The following is a 19,046-nucleotide window of genomic DNA, read 5'->3' as shown; positions in this document are numbered from 1 at the left end:
GACACTTGACCTATACATGTGTAGAGCTGTGGGGAGATGTATTTACAGTGACACTTGACCTATACATGTGTAGAGCTGTGGGGAGATGTATTTACAGTGACACTTGACCTATACATGTGTAGAGCTGTGGGGGAGATGTATTTACAGTGACACTTGACCTATACATGTGTAGAGCTGTGGGGAGATGTATTTACAGTGACACTTGACCTATACATGTGTAGAGCTGTGGGGGGAGATGTATTTACAGTGACACTTGACCTATACATGTGTAGAGCTGTGGGGAGATGTATTTACAGTGACACTTGACCTATACATGTGTAGAGCTGTGGGGAGATGTATTTACAGTGACACTTGACCTATACATGTGTAGAGCTGTGGGGGGAGATGTATTTACAGTGACACTTGACCTATACATGTGTAGAGCTGTGGGGAGATGTATTTACAGTGACACTTGACCTATACATGTGTAGAGCTGTGGGGAGATGTATTTACAGTGACACTTGACCTATACATGTGTAGAGCTGTGGGGAGATGTATTTACAGTGACACTTGACCTATACATGTGTAGAGCTGTGGGGGGAGATGTATTTACAGTGACACTTGACCTATACATGTGTAGAGCTGTGGGGAGATGTATTTACAGTGACACTTGACCTATACATGTGTAGAGCTGTGGGGGGAGATGTATTTACAGTGACACTTGACCTATACATGTGTACGGAAGGCTTTCAATCCCTAGCAATATTTTAACGGTCTATATTTTGCATGAATGCCCTCACGATTAAATACAATAAATGATAGAAGACTAAAGCAGAATGCTGAGCTCAGCACTAATACAATAGCTCAAATTGCCACATCTGATGTATTTCAGTCTCAAACTCAGTCACATTCAAACTAGTTTCTATATTTCAACATCATTCTATTTATTTCAATGAAACTGAAAGGTGCATTTGAAGAGATTAAATATTTGACATACATTTAAAAATATGTCAATATAGTTTAAATGGACAACATGGTATAATGTATGTTACAACACTTTGTTCTGGCCAGAGAAAGCACATTCAAAAATAAAACATTAAATGGAGCTAGACAGTTAACATTGTACTACACAGTATTAAGTATCAAGACTTTTCTTATAAATGCAAAGTTTACTTAGGGATTTCCTTTTGTCTCTCGTGGTCCATCTCACAAAATCCTCTTCATAAAATGTAGATCATCTCACAAAAATCATCTTCATAAAATGTTTTTCCAGCATATATGGAATAAATAACAGATAAGAAAAAATCATCTTTGAGCTACAGATGTAGAGAGCAAGTAACAGCTAGTACAAAGCTGTCCACCCAGTATAATGAGCAGCATTTATTCACCAAACCAGAAAAGTTTCCAAGGAAGCTTCTTTCAATGTCAATAAACTTCAAGAAGTAGATGATCAAGTTTCACTAATAGTACTACTTAGAGATGATTCTTATTTCAATCATACGAGTTAGTACTACTTTAGAAGACTTCATAAAATCCTATATGCAGCTAGTAAGGTCATTGGTAACAATAAACCCACTTGGACAACTATTCAAGATAAAAATTGTAGAAAGCTAAAAGATTTTAATCATTAAAAACAACAAAAATCAAATCATTAAATACAATCAATTTTTCTGATGTTCACTTCAAAAGTAATGTTTCAGTGAAACTGGCATGATCATATATTTTGTTTGCTGTCATTATAATGTACATGCATTTTTATGTGCAATGCACAAATTGTAAGAACAATTTCCTCAAGGATAATAAAGATATTTTATTATTATTGTTAAATTACAAGGATGATCTCTAAAGAAATATCATTGCTCTTGTTTTTCTCAGTCAAGAAAAAAATACCATTTAATATTTCCATGTAAAAAGAATGTTAAAAATCAACATAGATCCTATTGCAGTATTTAATGCTGTTTGTCTATCATTGTTTTCATCATTATTATTTTTTAAAGCAGATAGAGCTCAGCCTTTAATTGCTAGCTAAGATGTATTGTAAAAATTACTTTTTAAACTGAACTGAAAAAAAAAAGTGATTTTAAAGAATAATCTTCAATTGCATAGGATTTGGTTTATAAATGTCAAATCTGGAAATATAATTCATTAAATCAATCAATTACACAAGTTACATTGTTTCTAATTGGAAAAGTATTATAAACACACCATCTTATTCCTACAAAGTTAGGCCCATGACTAAATCTTTCATAAGGAGACTTTTATAAATTTAAAAAACAAAAAAACATGCAGAATGTTTTAATTTCAGTGACACATACTCAAAAAAGTACCATCAAAGTCTATTGCATTTTAAGAACACATAACCACATATTTGTAGGACTGTTGTTTCACATTAAAAACAAAGAAGAAAGACATTAACAAACTCATGATATCAGATAGTATAAAACACAGGAAACAAAAGTTAAATGCATATGATTCCTTATTTATGTAACATGATAAATATTTACAAAGCAAGTGAAAATTCAGATCATGCAGGATGTAGAACTTCATGTCTAGGTTTGAGAAGAATGTTTTAGTGTGCATTAAATGTTACATGTCAGCAGCTGAAGCTTTATATACACTGTGATAGGCATTTCTTAGAAGAGCATAAGGGAAACAGAACTCTAATAGATCCATTGTCAGGAAAGGAGACTCTTGGACAATCTGGTGAAACATAATGAAGAAGATGATGGTCAGATGACTTGTATCAATTAAATAATATTTTAAAATCCAACTAAAGTAAGTTTATGTATAATTGTGTATCTGGAGAAAAGTGTTCCAATTTAAATATTCACATAACTCACTTGATCTAACAATAAATAGATTGACTCTCTGTTCTTCACTGCTTCTCTATCATTTTCAAAACCAAGGCGAAGTAGACTGGAGGAGGCCAGCTGAGAAAAAAATATATACAATCAGCTTTTTCTCGTGTACTGACTTTACAAAAGCATATATTGCTGATTTCATTTTCATTTTTAAGATGTATTGTTTCATGCTCTTGTTTCTTGAGGTGGAATAGGGTTATGGTAGTTTTAAATGAGATTAGGACCATCATTTTACCTTTTTTTTTTTATTTGTATGTGCGCTGGGATCATTAAAAAAAATTAATTTGATCAATTCTGTCATTGTTGTGGTTTGTTAGTTTCATTGACACCAAAGTTTTTTTTAGGGTTTGAAGGAGATCTTCTATGTTGGTCAGGAAGATAGGTGAACATAGGTAGTTTTATAGCATAACAGCTTTAGTTCTAATGCTTCCCTCTCTGCTCTGTCCTAGTCAGTGGTTAAGAATTTTTGAAGTCTCCTTCCATAATGTAATTATTTTAGTTGTCTGTTTGCCCACTTTTTAAATGAAGGTAACTATATAATAGATTTTAAAGTCATTCATAATAATAATGATAAAACAACTTAAAACTCAAGTAAACCTTTCCTTCCTTATGGTTTCTATTTAGGTAAAAGTTGAACTTATATAGAAGAATGTTCAAGACATTGTGGTTCAGGGCAATGACATTCAATGGGTTGACATTCATAAAGTAAAATTTGAAGCATTTCAAAGTCTTTCAGCTTCACTATTTAAAAAAAAGAGAATAAATCATACAACACCAAATTAAAAATGTATACCATGATAATCATTTCAGTATTAAACTAGTCTATGTAACTTACTGCCAAGAACTCCTGCAGCCTCAAATCTGTGTCACCAGGTCCATATAATGAAAACAAGGCTCCAGCTAAACCATTAATACTTTTGGCCAGACAGTGACTGTTGTTCAAATGTCCTAAAGTAGATACATTCTTTTTTATAATGGCTTGTAATGCAATTTGGAAACCACATCAGAAATTATGGAGTTGATACTGAAGTCAATCTACCCATATAGGACCTATGTTACAAATATATATTTGAATAAATGTAACTCAGTTATTATTATAATAGCTTTTTTTATATAGCGCTACTTTCATGCATATAGCATGTTCAGAGCGCTATGGTCCAATCTCATTTGTGAACCAGTGGCGGGGAGGGGTTATCTGGAGAAGGTTTTCCGTGCTGCCTTTAGGCGCTCAGTAAACACAACTCTGCTCGAGTCGGGTGTTAAACCTCAAGACCCCTTCATAGGTAGCCAAGCCAAGCCAAGTTATAGCATACTTAGCCCCTCGACCACGCTTCCGATTGTCCAATGTAATGTATTTTAAGGTGATGTGATCTGGGCTTGTTTATCTACTGCAACAACTTTCAGAACAGCAAATGTCACCTATCATTATTTCACCTAACACTACTTACTGATTTGAACAAAACTTAACAAAAACTTGATAATCAGAATAAAGTGGTCAAGAATAAAAAACAACTTCAGATTGCAATTAAAACTATGATTACAACGCCCTCTCCCCCCAAATATTTGTTTTAATAAACATATATGTTATATTTGTTATGTATAGGAAATCTGGTAACTTGCAATTAAATGCACTATTTCTTAGACTGCTGCAAGATTTTCAGACTTCACAAAAACCTTTGAACAGAAAAGTGGTATGTCCAAACAGAAATGATGGGAAGAAGCTATTTATGAAGAGAGAGGGCTCACACTGGATGAACTCCCAGAACAGGAATAGACAAGAAAACTTGTGTCCAACAGATTATAACATTGTAAGAGTGAGTTGGCTATGAAGCGCACACACAAAAAAGTTCAATTTAAAATTAAACTTATTATTCTTCTAATACATACCTTCAATGGAAGCTTTGAATGATGATGAATCCAGACGAGCAAGTTTAGGTATTGACACAGCAACAAATACAAACAGTAGACATGCAATAGTGTATTCATCATCAGCATAGGCTGCAAGAAATAGAGAATCTTAATACAAAGGCAAAAGGTAAGTGCATTTAAATATGCTGAAACTGAAATTGAGTGCATCTAACCAAGTCTAAATAAATAAGAAGTAAATGTTGTACTGTCAAGAACAGATGAAACTAACAAACAAATTGATAAAGCAAACAGAATTAAGAAAAGCACAACAACTAACAAATAATGCTGTTATTTAAAGTGGACCATTACTTAAGGAACATTTTAAAAGTTGTTGACCACATGTCCATAAGATAACTCGCCCACTCTTCTCTTTCTTATGTTACTGTTTCAGTGTACACAAAACATTTTCTTCTTCACTAAGCTTCAAGAGGTTATGTACAATGTTGGTTGTCATGAAACTAATTAATGCAAAGACAGTCCACACCATTCTAGTTAACTAAAGAAAATAAGAGAGACAGAAAGCTAGTAAAAAAACAACAAATTCTCACCACTCTTTAATGTCCTGAGTGCATTACAAAGAGTTGGGTCTACACTACATTTCTCTCCAGCTGAGGAGGCCAGTTCATTGACAACCTGTTGGAGACATCAAAAAATGGATTACATTGGTTGGCTATACATTAATACCGTATACATGTAAACAGATGCCTTTAGGTCCCAGTCAAGTGTGCACAATTTTTGTATAGATAAATATAATATGGAATACAAATGATTAGTAAAACAAAAGCCAATATTTCAATGATTAAGTATTGTTTTTTTTCTTCAATATTCTAATAACTAAAAATACTGAGCATTCAATAAAAATGGGTTGATACAATTTTCTTTTTTTCTTTTTTGAATTTTAATTTTTTGTTCAAGTTGATTTGAGAGCTAAACATCTAAGTACAAAAATGTTATGTGCTTAATGAATGCAATGAAAAATAAACACTTCAACTGGGAAAATGACACACATTTTAGAAAGAACAATGATGGTATTTTTCTGTAATTGTGTGCTGAAATAAGTAAATAAATATAGTTTCTAAATTTTATTATTACAGAATGAAATTAGGAGTTGTGAAATGTGATGTTTATTTTATCTATAAAAATATTTTAAATATGAAAGCTGGTGAGGATTAATAAAAATTGTTTTAGAAATTTGGTAAAATTTTTTCAGTTTTACACTAAGTTAGGTCTTTTCCCTATTTGCAAGACAAATTGAATCTTAAATATTTGCAAAAAAATGCATTGTACTGCAATTTCTAACCAAATTTAATATTAATCATAAATATTTAACATATGATTCAACCAAAACTAAACAGAAAATACCCATATATGAATTTTTATTTTTACATTATTTAGCATATAGCTAGAAAAATACACCCTAGAAGAGATCTTAGGTTAATCATAATAATACCCCAAAAATATGATTTATTTTGTTTACATAAAATATTCAATTATTAAATTAGTTTAAGTCCAATTTTTTCTCAATAATTAAATATTGAAATAATAATAATAATAATAAAACAGCAACAATTAATATCCAAATATCAGTAAAAAATTCACAAAATGAAGCATTGGGAGTTTGACATCATCAAAGCATTTTTTTAAAGTCTGCAGTGGATAAGAGCACAAAATGTTGTCTACATAATTTATGACTTATTTTATGAAGTTTAAACATATTTAGTACCAGCATTTGAAAATAGATCAGTACTTCTGTATAGACTATGAACAAGTCTTGATCATAAGTTAGAATTCAGCTAAAACAGTTGAGTGAGCAAGTGTTTTAAACAACTAGAATACGTGTAAGAAATATTGTAAGCTTTACAACAATTTGAACTTTGAGAGTCAGCCAAGAAAACCAAAGACTTGACAGAATTGAAGTCACTGATTAACATGCATGACTAGACTGACCTAGGGACACACATAGGACGTAGTCATCTTCTTTCTGAAGTAGCGTCTGTATTTTATAAGAGAATACAAATGTAACACACACAGTTTGGTCATATAAGTTGTAGTATGATGCATAGGTAGTGCTGAATGGGGGGAAAACATTTGAAGAATACAACAAAGAAACCAAAAATACAAGAAAAATGTGTGCAATGTCATACTGAAATTGGGGGCACCATTTATTTTCATTAACGTTTTACTTTTAAGATATAGTTTTTATATCAACTAGAAAGATAACAAAAGATAACTATTAAACAAATCTGTTTATGTCAGGGTGGTGTCTAGAAAACAGCAATAAAAGCACAAAACACCAAAACTGCAGCTTGGATTACAAACCTGTTGTTTTAATGAGACTGGCTGCCAGTGAAAAAAATAAAAAATAAAAAGCATTAAATTTTGTAGTGCATCCTGCTGATAGTTTGAATAGAAACATTCAACCAATGGTCTAATTGCTCAACATGATACTCCATAGCTAGCTAACAGAGTCTAGTGATAAGCATAAGCAGAACATTTAGTGTATATATAAAAGTCACCTGATGATTATGAAGATTTAGTTAAAGATGTACGAGTCACTAGTAAGCATTGGCTCTTAAAGCATGACTAGATGAAAGTCTAGCTCTTGGGGTGTGTAAGTCATAGTGTAGGTCTTATGGTGTGGTTATACAGAATTTAGGTCACAGAGTGTCATACTTTGTCAGGTCTTAAGGGATAGGTGAAGGTGAAGAGTGTCTAACTTAGTTAGGTCTTAGAGTGTCTTACTTTGTCAGGTCTGTGTATCCAGGTCTCATATTAAGTTGAGTCTTTATCCTTCAGGTTTAACTTCAGAGACATCTTGTTAATGGCTTACAGAGACCTCAAATGTTAATTACAGCTCAGACATGATGGGGGAAAGAAAGTTCCATCAAACTATCTTATAAATCCAACAAAGTGAAGTACAACTTGAATAACTGATTTTAAAATGTGTTGAAAACTGTACAATCATTATAAAATGAACTTTTAAGTTTAGGAATGGATATTAAATTACTTGTCATGAGTTTTATCAAGAACTAAAAACAAGCTTGTTTAAACCAGTCAAATGATGGGTTTTACAAAATTGATGCTAATTTGTCTTGAAATAGTTATGTGCAGCAGAATAAGTTATAGAATTTGGGTTAATCAAATGTATTATAAAGAGTTCATGAACTTTTAATATTTGAAGCTAAACTACAGTTACAAACACGGAATAACTAAATTAAAACAAGAAAAAAAAAGACTATATTGATGTGAGCTAGAGAAGCCAGTGACCCTCTTTCCTTCACAGTAGTAAAGGTATAAGAAAAGAAACTAACTACATGAGGCAATATTTAAAAGACATCACTTTTACCTATTGAATCAGTTTATCAAGCAAAAGAACAAATGTATTGCAAAATGTTAGTGCTCAAATTGTCTCACGCTAAGAATAAATTGAAAAAACAAATAATAAACAGCTGACTTGTTCTTACCATTTGACTCTTTAGTCTCTAGTTAAACACAAAAGAGGATTAAACAGAGAGTTTGCATAGACACTTCTTTATAATGAATAGTCTGTGGGACACAAGCCAGTAATGTTTATAGTCTATTGCAACATAACTGCCTAAAAAAATGACGAGCTCCAATAGAAGTAAAAAAAACAAAACCATTGATGTTTCAATGACAACTATCAAAGTTATTTCCCAAACAACTTTATACAGCAAGTGAAAGTAGGTGTTAGAAACACACATTATGGTAGCAATAGTGTTTTTGCATTATACTTCATAGATCTCAAAAAAATAACATTGACTGATTAAAGAAAAGTAATAGCAATATCAACTTTATTATTTAATGATGGTACACTTTAGTTATGTGATTAAGTCAAGAGATTATATTTTAAAATATTTTATTTTTTAAAAACAAAGGTAAAAAAAAAATAATATTTTAACCCTTTTTTTTTAATTAAAAAAAATATAAAACATGAAATTCTCTTTCTTAAAAAAAAAGCTGTGTTCCTTGTTTTGGATAATGTATAACTAACTTTAAATAAACAAGTATAAATTGTGCCCTCACATACATCCTATTTGAATAATAGAAGTGATGCTATTCACCTTAATATAATGAACTTACCATAGAATCCTTGGTGTTGGGAACATGGTGCTGGACATCTCGTATGGAGCCCATCATGAATGGAATCCTTTGATCTAATATCTGGATAGAGATCAACAAGTCCAAAGTTTTTATTGTGATATCAAAAAAAGTGTGTGTAGTTTGTATACATTTTTATGAACTGTACAAAACACTTGACTTATTTGTAGTTTCATTCTACATTTGTAATTTGTTATCTAGTTACAACATGTAGAAAGAAAAATGCTAAACCTTACATCATTGAGTGCTTCTTGAGCCAATGATCTGAATGCCAGTAAAATGCCAATTTTTGTCATTCTGATCAAGAGAACATCAGCATCTAAATACAAAAAAATAACAAGAAGATATTGCACTAGAAAATATGGCACAAATAACTTTGCAATAGTTCATAAGTTCACTGTTAAGTTCAAACAAAACAAATACAAGTAATGATATTGGCCCAAAACAAATTTATTTAAACAATGTTCTGACAACTGATATTACAAGGCACTAGAGAACATAGTACTGAGAAATAGCACATAAAATTATCCAGAAAGATGACTGTTGTTTACTTACCACAAGGAGCATTCTTGTAAGGAGCTGTGGAAATAGCAATGAACATAGTTTACAGAAATGTTTTGAGAGGAAAATTAAAATTGACAGCCTAGGCTGCTATGCTACTAAGCTATGTAGTGGCTATGTAGCTACTGTTTGATAGTTGGGTATACCTTAATGTTGTTAATCCTGTTTACAGAACACAGAATGTTCATAGTACTTCTTTATGTTCATTCCTCATCCCCTACTCCTATTTCCTTACATCCTCTTTCAACATGCATTTGCACCATTCCCTACTCACACTAAGCTGCACACTGAGCATAACACTTAGAATGGCTTCTTCATGACAAGTGTGCATATTTAACATGAAAGTTTGAAGCACAGTAATGACAATATATATGTGATATAATATATGATATAATGATAATATGTACGCATGGAAACAATTTTTCTAAACATAGAAATTGAAATTAGATTTAAAAAATTGGTAAAGTTGATTAAGTTTTATAACTCTGTGCTTGCAAGGTGCTTATTTTATACCTGCATGTCTTTATGCAGCACATTATAGAAATACATTTTTTTTTTAGAGTCAACTGCAAATGTTACCAAACGTTATAAAACTAAGTAGATCTACTTGTATGACAGGGACTTTAAATGAAGAGATTTAAAGCATTACTTACTCATTAGTTTTCTAGTCAGTGCACTCATAACATCAGGTTTATCAAAACTACTTCTGAGCTGAACAAGAGTGTCTTTGTTGGCAACAACAAGTTTCTAAGTAGAGAGAAAAGTTGAACATATGAAAATCAAACACAATTTGGTTCAACAGTTGAACAATGCACTACAATAATAAATGCTTATATCAGTTAACTTCTTTAAAGAAACCAAAAAAAAAAACCCTAAGATTTTTTAATAGATTTATTTATCATTACTGAACATTTGAGATCATCATCATCATTATCACTCCTTTGAGTTCCTCATGGAACATAGGGCCTCGACAAAAACATGCCACTCTCCACGGTCTCTTGCTATTTTTTTTTTTATGGTTTACCAGCTCTTCCTGGTCTTCTCTGCTTCTTCAAGTACACTGCGTTGCCATGTTCTTTTTGGTCTTCCTCTGCGTCTTGTTCCCTGGGGGTTCCACTCTAAGGCCTGCCTAGCTCTGTTGCTGGTATCTTTTCTAAGGGTGTGACCAATCCATCTTCACTTCCTCTCTAAGATCTGCACTTCTATATTTCTCTGTCCACACATCTCCCACAGTTTGGTGTTTTCTACTTTGTCATACCAGTGTATTTTTAGGATATTTCTCAGGCATCTGTTGATGAAGGTCTGTATTTTTTTTGTTGTGGCTTCAGTTGTTTTCCATGTTTCAGAACCTTACAGTAGGATCGCTTTGACATTAGAGTTAAAGATTCTTAGTTTAGTCTTGTTTGAGATGTGAGGAGATTTCCAGGTTGGTTTTAACTGTTAGATTTATACAGCGTTTAATGTCTTCATCTGTTCCACCTGATATACTGACTACACTCCCAAGGGATATAAAATTTTCTACTTGGTCTATTGTCTGAGAATCCAGTACTATGTCTCCAATTTGTTTATTGTTTACTTTAAGTACTTTAGTTTTTTGGTGGTTTATTTTGAGGCCTACTCTTTTTCCTACTTCACTTAAAGCTGTGACCTTTTCTTGCATATCCTGTAGTCTGTGTGATAATAGGGCTATGTCATCAGCGAATTCTAGATCTTCCAGCTTTTGTGTGAGAGTCCATTGGATTCCTTTCCCTGCATTAGAGTAGGCTTCTTTTGTGACCCAATCCAATACTAGAAGGAACAGGAGTGGTGAAAGAAGACATCCCTGTTTGACTCCTGTTGTGACTGGAAATTCCTCTGACAGCTTGCCACAGTGGGTTACTTGGCAGGTGAAATCCTCATAAAGGTTCTTGATTATGGTTATTATTTTATTGGGGATCCCATAATGTCTCATTACAGTCCAGATAGATTCTCTGTCGACACTATCAAAAGCTTTTTCAAAGTCGACAAAAGTTGCATAGAGAGGAGATTGCCATTCGACACATTGTTCTACAAATTTTTATCTAAGTTCAAAGATGTTCACATCATTATGTGCTATGCTCTCACCAACCTAGCAAGTGATACTGACAAAAATACTTTTTATGACCAACTGCAAAGTATAGTTGACAAAATACCTACAAGAGATGTTTTGATCGTCATGGGAGACATGAATGCCAAAGTGGGAAGTGACAACAGAGAGAGAGAGAAAAGTATGGGCACCCATGGACTAGGCACCATAAATGAAAATGGAGAAATGTTTGCAGACTTCTGCACATTTAATGAATTAGTGATAGGAGGCAGCATTTTCCCCCACAAAAAATGCCACAAAGTAACATGGGTTTCACCAGACAATAAAACAGAGAATCAAATTGACCACGTTACCATATGGCGGAACTGGAGAAGCACATTACTAGATGTACGAAACAGAAGAGGAGCAGATATTGGCTCAGACCATCACCTAGTTGTTGCCAAACTAAAAATGAAGCTGGCCAGCAATAAAACAGAAAGAAACAAAAGGAAAAGATTTGACCTAGACAAGCTCCACAACACCCAGATTAAAAAGGAATTCCAACTATCACTTCAAAATAGATTAGCTGTGCTACAACTAGATGAGGCCGAACAAAGCGTTGATAAATCTTGGCAAAATTTCAAAGAAATTATTACTGAAACAAGCAATGAAGTACTAAGCCTTAACCCTAAGAAGATTAGTGATGAGACATGAAAATTAATCGAAGAGAGGAAATGCGCTAAACAGGCAGTTAACCTAGCAAAAACAAGAAACCACAAGCAACAATCCAAACAAGACTACCAAGCAGTTTCACAAAAAGTCACCAAAATGCTCAGACAGGACAAACGATCATTTTACAATAATCTGGCAGAACAGGCAGAAGAAGCAGCAGGTAAAGGAGATATAAAACAACTGTACAAAATCACCAAACTTCTCAGTACCAAAAAGGCTAATTGCAATGTTCCAGTTCGAGACAAATACGGAAAACTACTTTCTTCAATAAATGAACAACTTGAAAAATGGAAAGAATATTTTCAAGAAGTGCTCAATAGACCTAAACCATGAAATCCACAAGATCTAAATGCAGGACCAACACTAGACATAAACATGGAAGAAGTAACAAAAGAAGACATAAGGAATGCACTCAAACAAATGAAGACAGGTAAAGCTGCTGGAATTGACAACATACCACCCCAAGTCCTAAAAGAAGGAGGAAGTGAAATAGTTGACCTAATGCACAAACTATTCAACAAAATTTGGTTAACAGAAACACCTTCGGGTGAGTGGAAAAAGGGCTTGCTAATAAAAATACCAAAGACTGGAGATCTATCACAATGTGAGAAATGTCGAGGCATCACTTTGTTGTCAGAACCAAGCAAGATTTTCAGCAGAATCCTACTAAACAGAATAAAAGGAGCATGCAACGAACACCTATGGGAAGAACAGGCCGGATTCAGAAAAGGGAGATCTTGTGCTGACCAAATAGCTACACTCAGAATAATTGTAGAGCTTTTGAGATATTGGCAATGAAATTGTGAAAATAGGGCAAATTATTTTTTTTTATACATTTAGTACTAAAGTAATTTCAGCCTAACCTTGATCTCATCTACTTGACTAGCAATGTTCAACATGAGTCTCTCTCCTAAATACTTCATACCATAAGGACCTATCAATTCAGCCAGGGCACGCAGTTCTAGGAAAGAAAGAAAGCTGGATTAAAAAATTTTAAAAAATTAATTTATGCCTATTTGACTTTGAAACATCAGCATGTTTCAACATGACAAAAACACCTAATAGGACAGACATAGATAACATCAGCATGTTTCAACATGACAAAAACACTTAAAAGGACAGACATAGATAACATCAGCATGTTTCAACATGACAAAAACACCTAATAGGACAGACCTAGATAACAAGTCATCAAACAAGACTGACACACAAATAACGTTGGTGCTTGTTAATATGCGCACATATTTAAAAGTGTTATGTATGGAACAAATCATAGTTCACTCTTCAATAATATATAAATAAATTACATTTGTCAATGCATTAGTGTACTGAAGTGGTACCAACAATGAAGAGGCACACTAGCAATGACAAATGAATATCTACATTGGATAATAGCAAATAACATTCAGGAATCTATGATCATACAAAAACCAATGCAAGAATTCTGACTATAAGCCGTTTATTTCTAATGGCATCAAAGAGGGAAAACACTCAATTTTCAGTTCATGCAAAAGATTTTCTTTCATCAACTTGTATGAAAAATATGAGTGATTACAATAAAATTAAAAACACTTGAATGCAGGTATTCAAATATATTTTAAATGCTAACAACACAAAATGACAAACACTTTATTAAGACCAAGTATTTACCAGATACATAGAAACTTGTAACAATGATAAGAACACAAAATTGTATTGACTAAAACCAAATAGCTACCAGTCAAATCAGCATACTCTTCAGCAGCCAAAGGTGGGCCATCTCCTTGAGCTACAGTAACAAAAGCTTTTCTACTGGGTGAGAAGACAATTTGTCCAGCATTACAGGCTACACGCATCAGGAGGATTTCCAAATACCTAGGAAGACAAGGTTGATGTAGTTTCAACAAGCTGAATGTATCTATATATATACTTTTAATAAGAACAACAACATTGAGACAGAGAGTATACATTTTTCCATTGAAATGATCAACTAACCAGTGTGTATAGATATGGGTGATAGTCTTTTCTCCATTGGCATCAGAAGGTTGAGTTTGCATCGACAGAACATTATTAAACACTCTGACTATATCAATATGAACTGATGGAAAGACACAATAAAATTATGTAGAATCCATATAGCAAAGACTTATTTCAATTTTCTAAACTAAAATACTAACAGGCTAACCAGAGCTTGCCACAATAGAATGACACATAGTAATGTTATAAAAACTTACAAAGCAAACTTATATTTTGTAAAAATTCTTTCTGATTCTCTTAGAATATTTTGTTTTTGTTTTTTTTTTTATAATTTTTTGTTTTGTTTTTTAAATCTACATGAAGTACTAAGTAACTTTATAAAAAGTTCACAACATTACCATAGTTCTCTATACTCTGTAAAACATTCATGTAGGCCCTTACTCCATTCAGAAGTTCTGAAGGCTTGGCAATCTCATTGACTTCTGGGTTATACATCATCATACCAACTAATGCTCTGTGAGGTCAATCATACAAAAACATGCAACACACATTTTGAAGGTAAATGCATATTATCATAGCTGATGGAAATTGGTTTAAATACACATATGATTGTTTTTGTTTACAATAGTTATTTGTTTCCAGCACAATTTTACTCTTTATACCAATCAAGTACCCACAAGAAATGAGTGGATTAAAACAAAAAAAGTCCTGTCTCACACCACTGGTCATAAATGTATGTGACACCAACACATTGATCTCTTAGTATCAAATCTTTGTCCAACACAAATAGTAAGTCTTTTTATTCACCAGTTCTTGCTGGTCATAAATGTATGTGACACCAACACATTGATCTCTTAGCATCAAATCTTTGTCCAACACAAATAGTAAGTCTTTTTATTCAACAGTTCTTGCTGGTCATAAATGTATGTGACACCAACACATTGATCTCTTAGTATCAAATCTTTGTCCAACACAAATAGTAAGTCTTTTTATTCACCGGTTCTTGCTGGTCATAAATGTATGTGACACCAACACATTGATCTCTTAGTATCAAATCTTTGTCCAACACAAATAGTAAGTCTTTTTATTCACCAATTCTTGCTGCTTTCCTTAAAAATGTCTAACAACAAAAAACAATTGGCTAATGTTTGTGTTTACTTACTTAATGAATCTAGTCTCTAAATGTTGGCTAATGTTTGTGTGTACTTACTTATTGAATCTATTCTCTAAATGTTGAAGGAAAAATTCTCTAGGCACAAAGCCATGATCCCAGACATTGATGACTGTGCAGTAGTTGATGGCATAGCATAAATCTGTTAAAGCCATGTGAAGCTTATCCATTCTGAAAATGTATTTCTAATATCACTTTGCCAATTAATGAAACAACTTTTCTAAAGGAAGATGTATTTAATTTATATTTTACACCAAGATCTTGTGAAACTAAAAAAAACCATAGAGCTTAGTTTGTTTTCAAAGATAACTGTTTGATGCTCTTGTGTAAGAGCCACCACAGACAGACACTACAAGTTCTATTAATAACAGTTTACTCTGCTATGATGTCAAAATGAATATGTCACCACTGACCTTGTAAAGTTTTCTCTGTTCTTCCTGATACTTTCATCTCCTGGTTTCTCTGGCTCTTGTATTTTCTTCTCCTTTTTCTCTTTAGATTTTTGTCTTTGTGACAAAATAATGGCAGCACTATGTTTAGGCAGGAGCTAGAGAACAAGGAAGATTGATACACTTTCAACTTTGTCAGATTATGGTTCACTGAACACATTATAAATATGTGTTGTTTTTTCTTTGTACTAGTCTAATATTCCTAATTACAATGTAGATAAATACTACTAACAATGTTTACATTACCAAGCATACCACTCCTCATGAGACTCAGTACTACCAGCTCAGCAGGAAATCAATAATATCAAAAGAGTAAAAACCATGATTACTTCCATCCAACACATTGTCAGACCTATCTACATGCTCATTTTTACTATTGAATGCCGAGACAAAAAAAAAGGTCTAGACTATTAAACACAACTTCGTTGAATGTATTATTAGACAGTCCCATGCAATAACTAGTGTATATGATTATACATTAGATCTCATAACACTTTGATTTTTTTTCCCTTGGCTCTTGTTTAGATTTAATCAAAATTGCAGGCTGCATTCAATAAGAAACAAAACAAAAATAAATTTATAAAAAAATAGCCTGAAGATTCCAGTTTGTCAAACTCAACTAATAATCTCCTACCTTAGAGTCCAGTTTAGCATTTTCATCACAAAAATCTATGACAACTTGGCAAACTTCATGAGACATTTCTGTCAGAAACCAATGGGCATATTTTATACTGGTTCTGCCCACAGAGATGCGCTAACCATGACAAAAAAAAGTCAGGAATTGAAAAGGTACACATTAAATTGTCAATGACAGATGTACACATTGAATTGTCAATGACAGATTATGTTAAACTGTCAAAAATAGTTGGCCACATTAATTTGTCAATGACTGCCAATAATAGTTGTACATATTAATCTGTCAATGACAGATGTCAAGATATTCTTTGAATGTCAATATATCTTATTACATTGCAACTATTCCAAGGAACTCAAATGCAGCTCAATATTTATGAAATATTTGTGGATGGCTGACACAAATACAAATGTGCAGACATTATTATTATTTGCCAGATGAAAAATAAATCTATTAAACAAAAAAAAAAAAAGCAAATAGGTCCTAAGTATTGCAAATTTACACTAAATATAGCAATCAGAATATTGAATTCGATGACTGTAATTTACACTAAATATGGCAATCAGAATATTGAATTCGATGACCGTAGTTTTCCTTTAGTTTTTTATTTGAAGAGGTTCTAACATCATATCTCTCTTCGTTACGCTCATGGATTACAGTGACTGTAGCTTTGCTATTCTTTTTTGGAAGGGGGTTAGTGGCTAAATTTATGGAATTGAGAGACTAGAATTCCTTTTTTTTTATTGGCAGGGGGTTTTAAACTGAACCCTTCCCCCTATTCCCCATGGCAAATAGAATTTGGTGACTTTAGTTTTTTTTAAATTGAAAAAAAAAAGGGAAGGGGGGTTAACTTCAAAATCCCTTTGCTAGCTTATGGAATTTGCTTTGATTTTTGTATTGAAGAGGGTTTTTTCACCTCAAAACCCCAATTGGCAATGCTGGTGCAAGTGATGGTTTAACGTTGAAATCTCCCATCCAAAAACAAAAATAGTCACAAAAGCTCCCCCACCCCAATTTCATTTCAGGAATGGTGGGATGCTGATGAACCCCGAAAACCCCTCTGTCTACACCCATGCTATGTACAAAAGGCAAAATAAATAATGCTTTTAATCAATATGGCTAATATTCATTAGTTTAAAAAAAAAAATTGATTATGATTTTAGTAATGAAAAAAATTCCAAATTACACACTTGATTAGAGACAAAAATGAAAGATAATTTTTTAAAAAGTAATCAAATAGTATATAGCCAATGTAAGTGTTGGTTATTGAAAGTTAATAGAGCTAAGTGATGAAAGTACATGTATAGATATACTTTAGAAATGAAGCTGTGCAGTTTATGCTCTCAATGCAGACATAATATTATTTCAAGATATCCTTATATTGTATAACAGATAGAAATGTATTTTGATTACAATGTTGTTCTAATTAATAAATAAACCTACTACAATAGCAGTAAATATCATTTTCTTACATTTTCCAGATGTCTACAAGAAAAACTATTCATGCAAGCAACATTTTCTTGTTTACTTCTGAAAAAGTGCAACATCAAGATCCACAAAATAATATTGAAAAATAAAACTGCTTTGTTCTAACCCAGACAAGCTGATGATTTCATCTAGATCTCGATATATCTAACGTTTAATGGAAGAAAATAGTCCTTTATTCATTGCTTCACCATAGTTGATGCTTTAATAAGATGATACAATGTGTGTTAGGGTGATGAGGTAATTTTTTTTTTTTTTTGCATTTGAACTTTTTTTTCAGTTTTCTAAGGAAGAAAAGATTTTTCTTTATGTATTATTCTGAAGGAACTTGATAATAATATTATTAGTTAATATTCAAAGTTTAGAACTAATATTATTTTATTTGCATAATAAAGTATCAAAAGGTATCATTTTAATAAATTTAGAGAGCTGTTTGAAGATATTTAAAAACTAGGGACTCTCTTTATTTGACAAAATCATGGACTTAAAACTTTTAATACTTTAGCTGCTATCTAGTAGCTAGTAATAAGTCCAAACTGTTACTTGTAAAGGTAAATAGATAGTGCTCATCATAAATATTTATATGTATAAAGCTATTGGTGGGTGATTACAATCTACTAGGAATGAATGATAAGTGGTGGTCAATCTGTTAAGTAGGGATAAATAATATTCATGTCAGTATCACTCAATGTCTCTTTAGTTTAGAGATATCCCAAGTAATTGCTTTTATTGTGTCCTTCAATATCATTATATGCTTTAATGAATTAAATGTTCCATGCAGTTCAATTAGACAGTGTATGTCTACCAGTATAATACCCATGTTTCCATTAACTAGATCACAAAAAAGCATGTATTACAATTGTTTAAAAATAAATGTTACATTTATTAGAAAATTGATTTCTAGATTTAAAATACAGGGTTTGAGCATTCAACATAAACGCTAACATACATTAAGAAAAGTTCTTAAAAAGATTCTTAGACATACGACACCATATGACCACTAAAAAAAATTTTTACAATGATTTACACTTTCCTTCCTTAACACTAATGTATAAGACTGACTAGCACATACAACGAGCTACTCTTTACTGACATTTTGTACTTATGTGTTGGTCATTGAGTTTCTTTGAGTTAGGTTTTCTGCTGA

General features: G+C 32.4%; 1 protein-coding gene across 4 annotated transcripts in view; it reads right to left on the bottom strand.

The window, feature by feature from the left end:
• Positions 1 to 898: 898 nt before the first annotated feature.
• Positions 899 to 19,046, bottom strand: part of LOC106060479 (membrane-associated protein Hem-like) — a 37,928-nt gene continuing 19,780 nt past the window's right edge. The window contains exons 19-35 of one of the 4 annotated variants that reach the window (XM_056043657.1): positions 16,415 to 16,534; positions 15,745 to 15,878; positions 15,371 to 15,502; positions 14,559 to 14,674; positions 14,179 to 14,281; positions 13,922 to 14,058; positions 13,068 to 13,165; positions 10,082 to 10,175; positions 9,423 to 9,446; positions 9,104 to 9,186; positions 8,850 to 8,930; positions 7,068 to 7,088; positions 5,297 to 5,381; positions 4,728 to 4,838; positions 3,676 to 3,788; positions 2,820 to 2,909; positions 899 to 2,679 (exon numbers count right to left, since the gene is read on the bottom strand). In XM_056043657.1, coding sequence (XP_055899632.1) covers positions 2,566 to 2,679; positions 2,820 to 2,909; positions 3,676 to 3,788; positions 4,728 to 4,838; positions 5,297 to 5,381; positions 7,068 to 7,088; positions 8,850 to 8,930; positions 9,104 to 9,186; positions 9,423 to 9,446; positions 10,082 to 10,175; positions 13,068 to 13,165; positions 13,922 to 14,058; positions 14,179 to 14,281; positions 14,559 to 14,674; positions 15,371 to 15,502; positions 15,745 to 15,878; positions 16,415 to 16,534 — 1,656 coding nt within the window. In that variant the 3' untranslated portion in view covers positions 899 to 2,565. Of the gene's footprint in view, positions 2,680 to 2,819; positions 2,910 to 3,675; positions 3,789 to 4,727; positions 4,839 to 5,296; positions 5,382 to 7,067; positions 7,089 to 8,212; positions 8,231 to 8,849; positions 8,931 to 9,103; positions 9,187 to 9,422; positions 9,447 to 10,081; positions 10,176 to 13,067; positions 13,166 to 13,921; positions 14,059 to 14,178; positions 14,282 to 14,558; positions 14,675 to 15,370; positions 15,503 to 15,744; positions 15,879 to 16,414; positions 16,535 to 19,046 lie in introns of all 4 variants that reach the window. The other 3 variants (XM_056043658.1, XM_056043656.1, XM_056043659.1) reach the window with 3 other exon arrangements.

This window comes from Biomphalaria glabrata, chromosome 10, assembly GCF_947242115.1.
Source record: "Biomphalaria glabrata chromosome 10, xgBioGlab47.1, whole genome shotgun sequence".
NCBI classification, from domain to species: domain Eukaryota; kingdom Metazoa; phylum Mollusca; class Gastropoda; family Planorbidae; genus Biomphalaria; species Biomphalaria glabrata.
The sequence above is the reverse complement of the archived record's forward strand: the minus strand, read 5'-3'. Positions and strand labels throughout refer to the sequence as shown.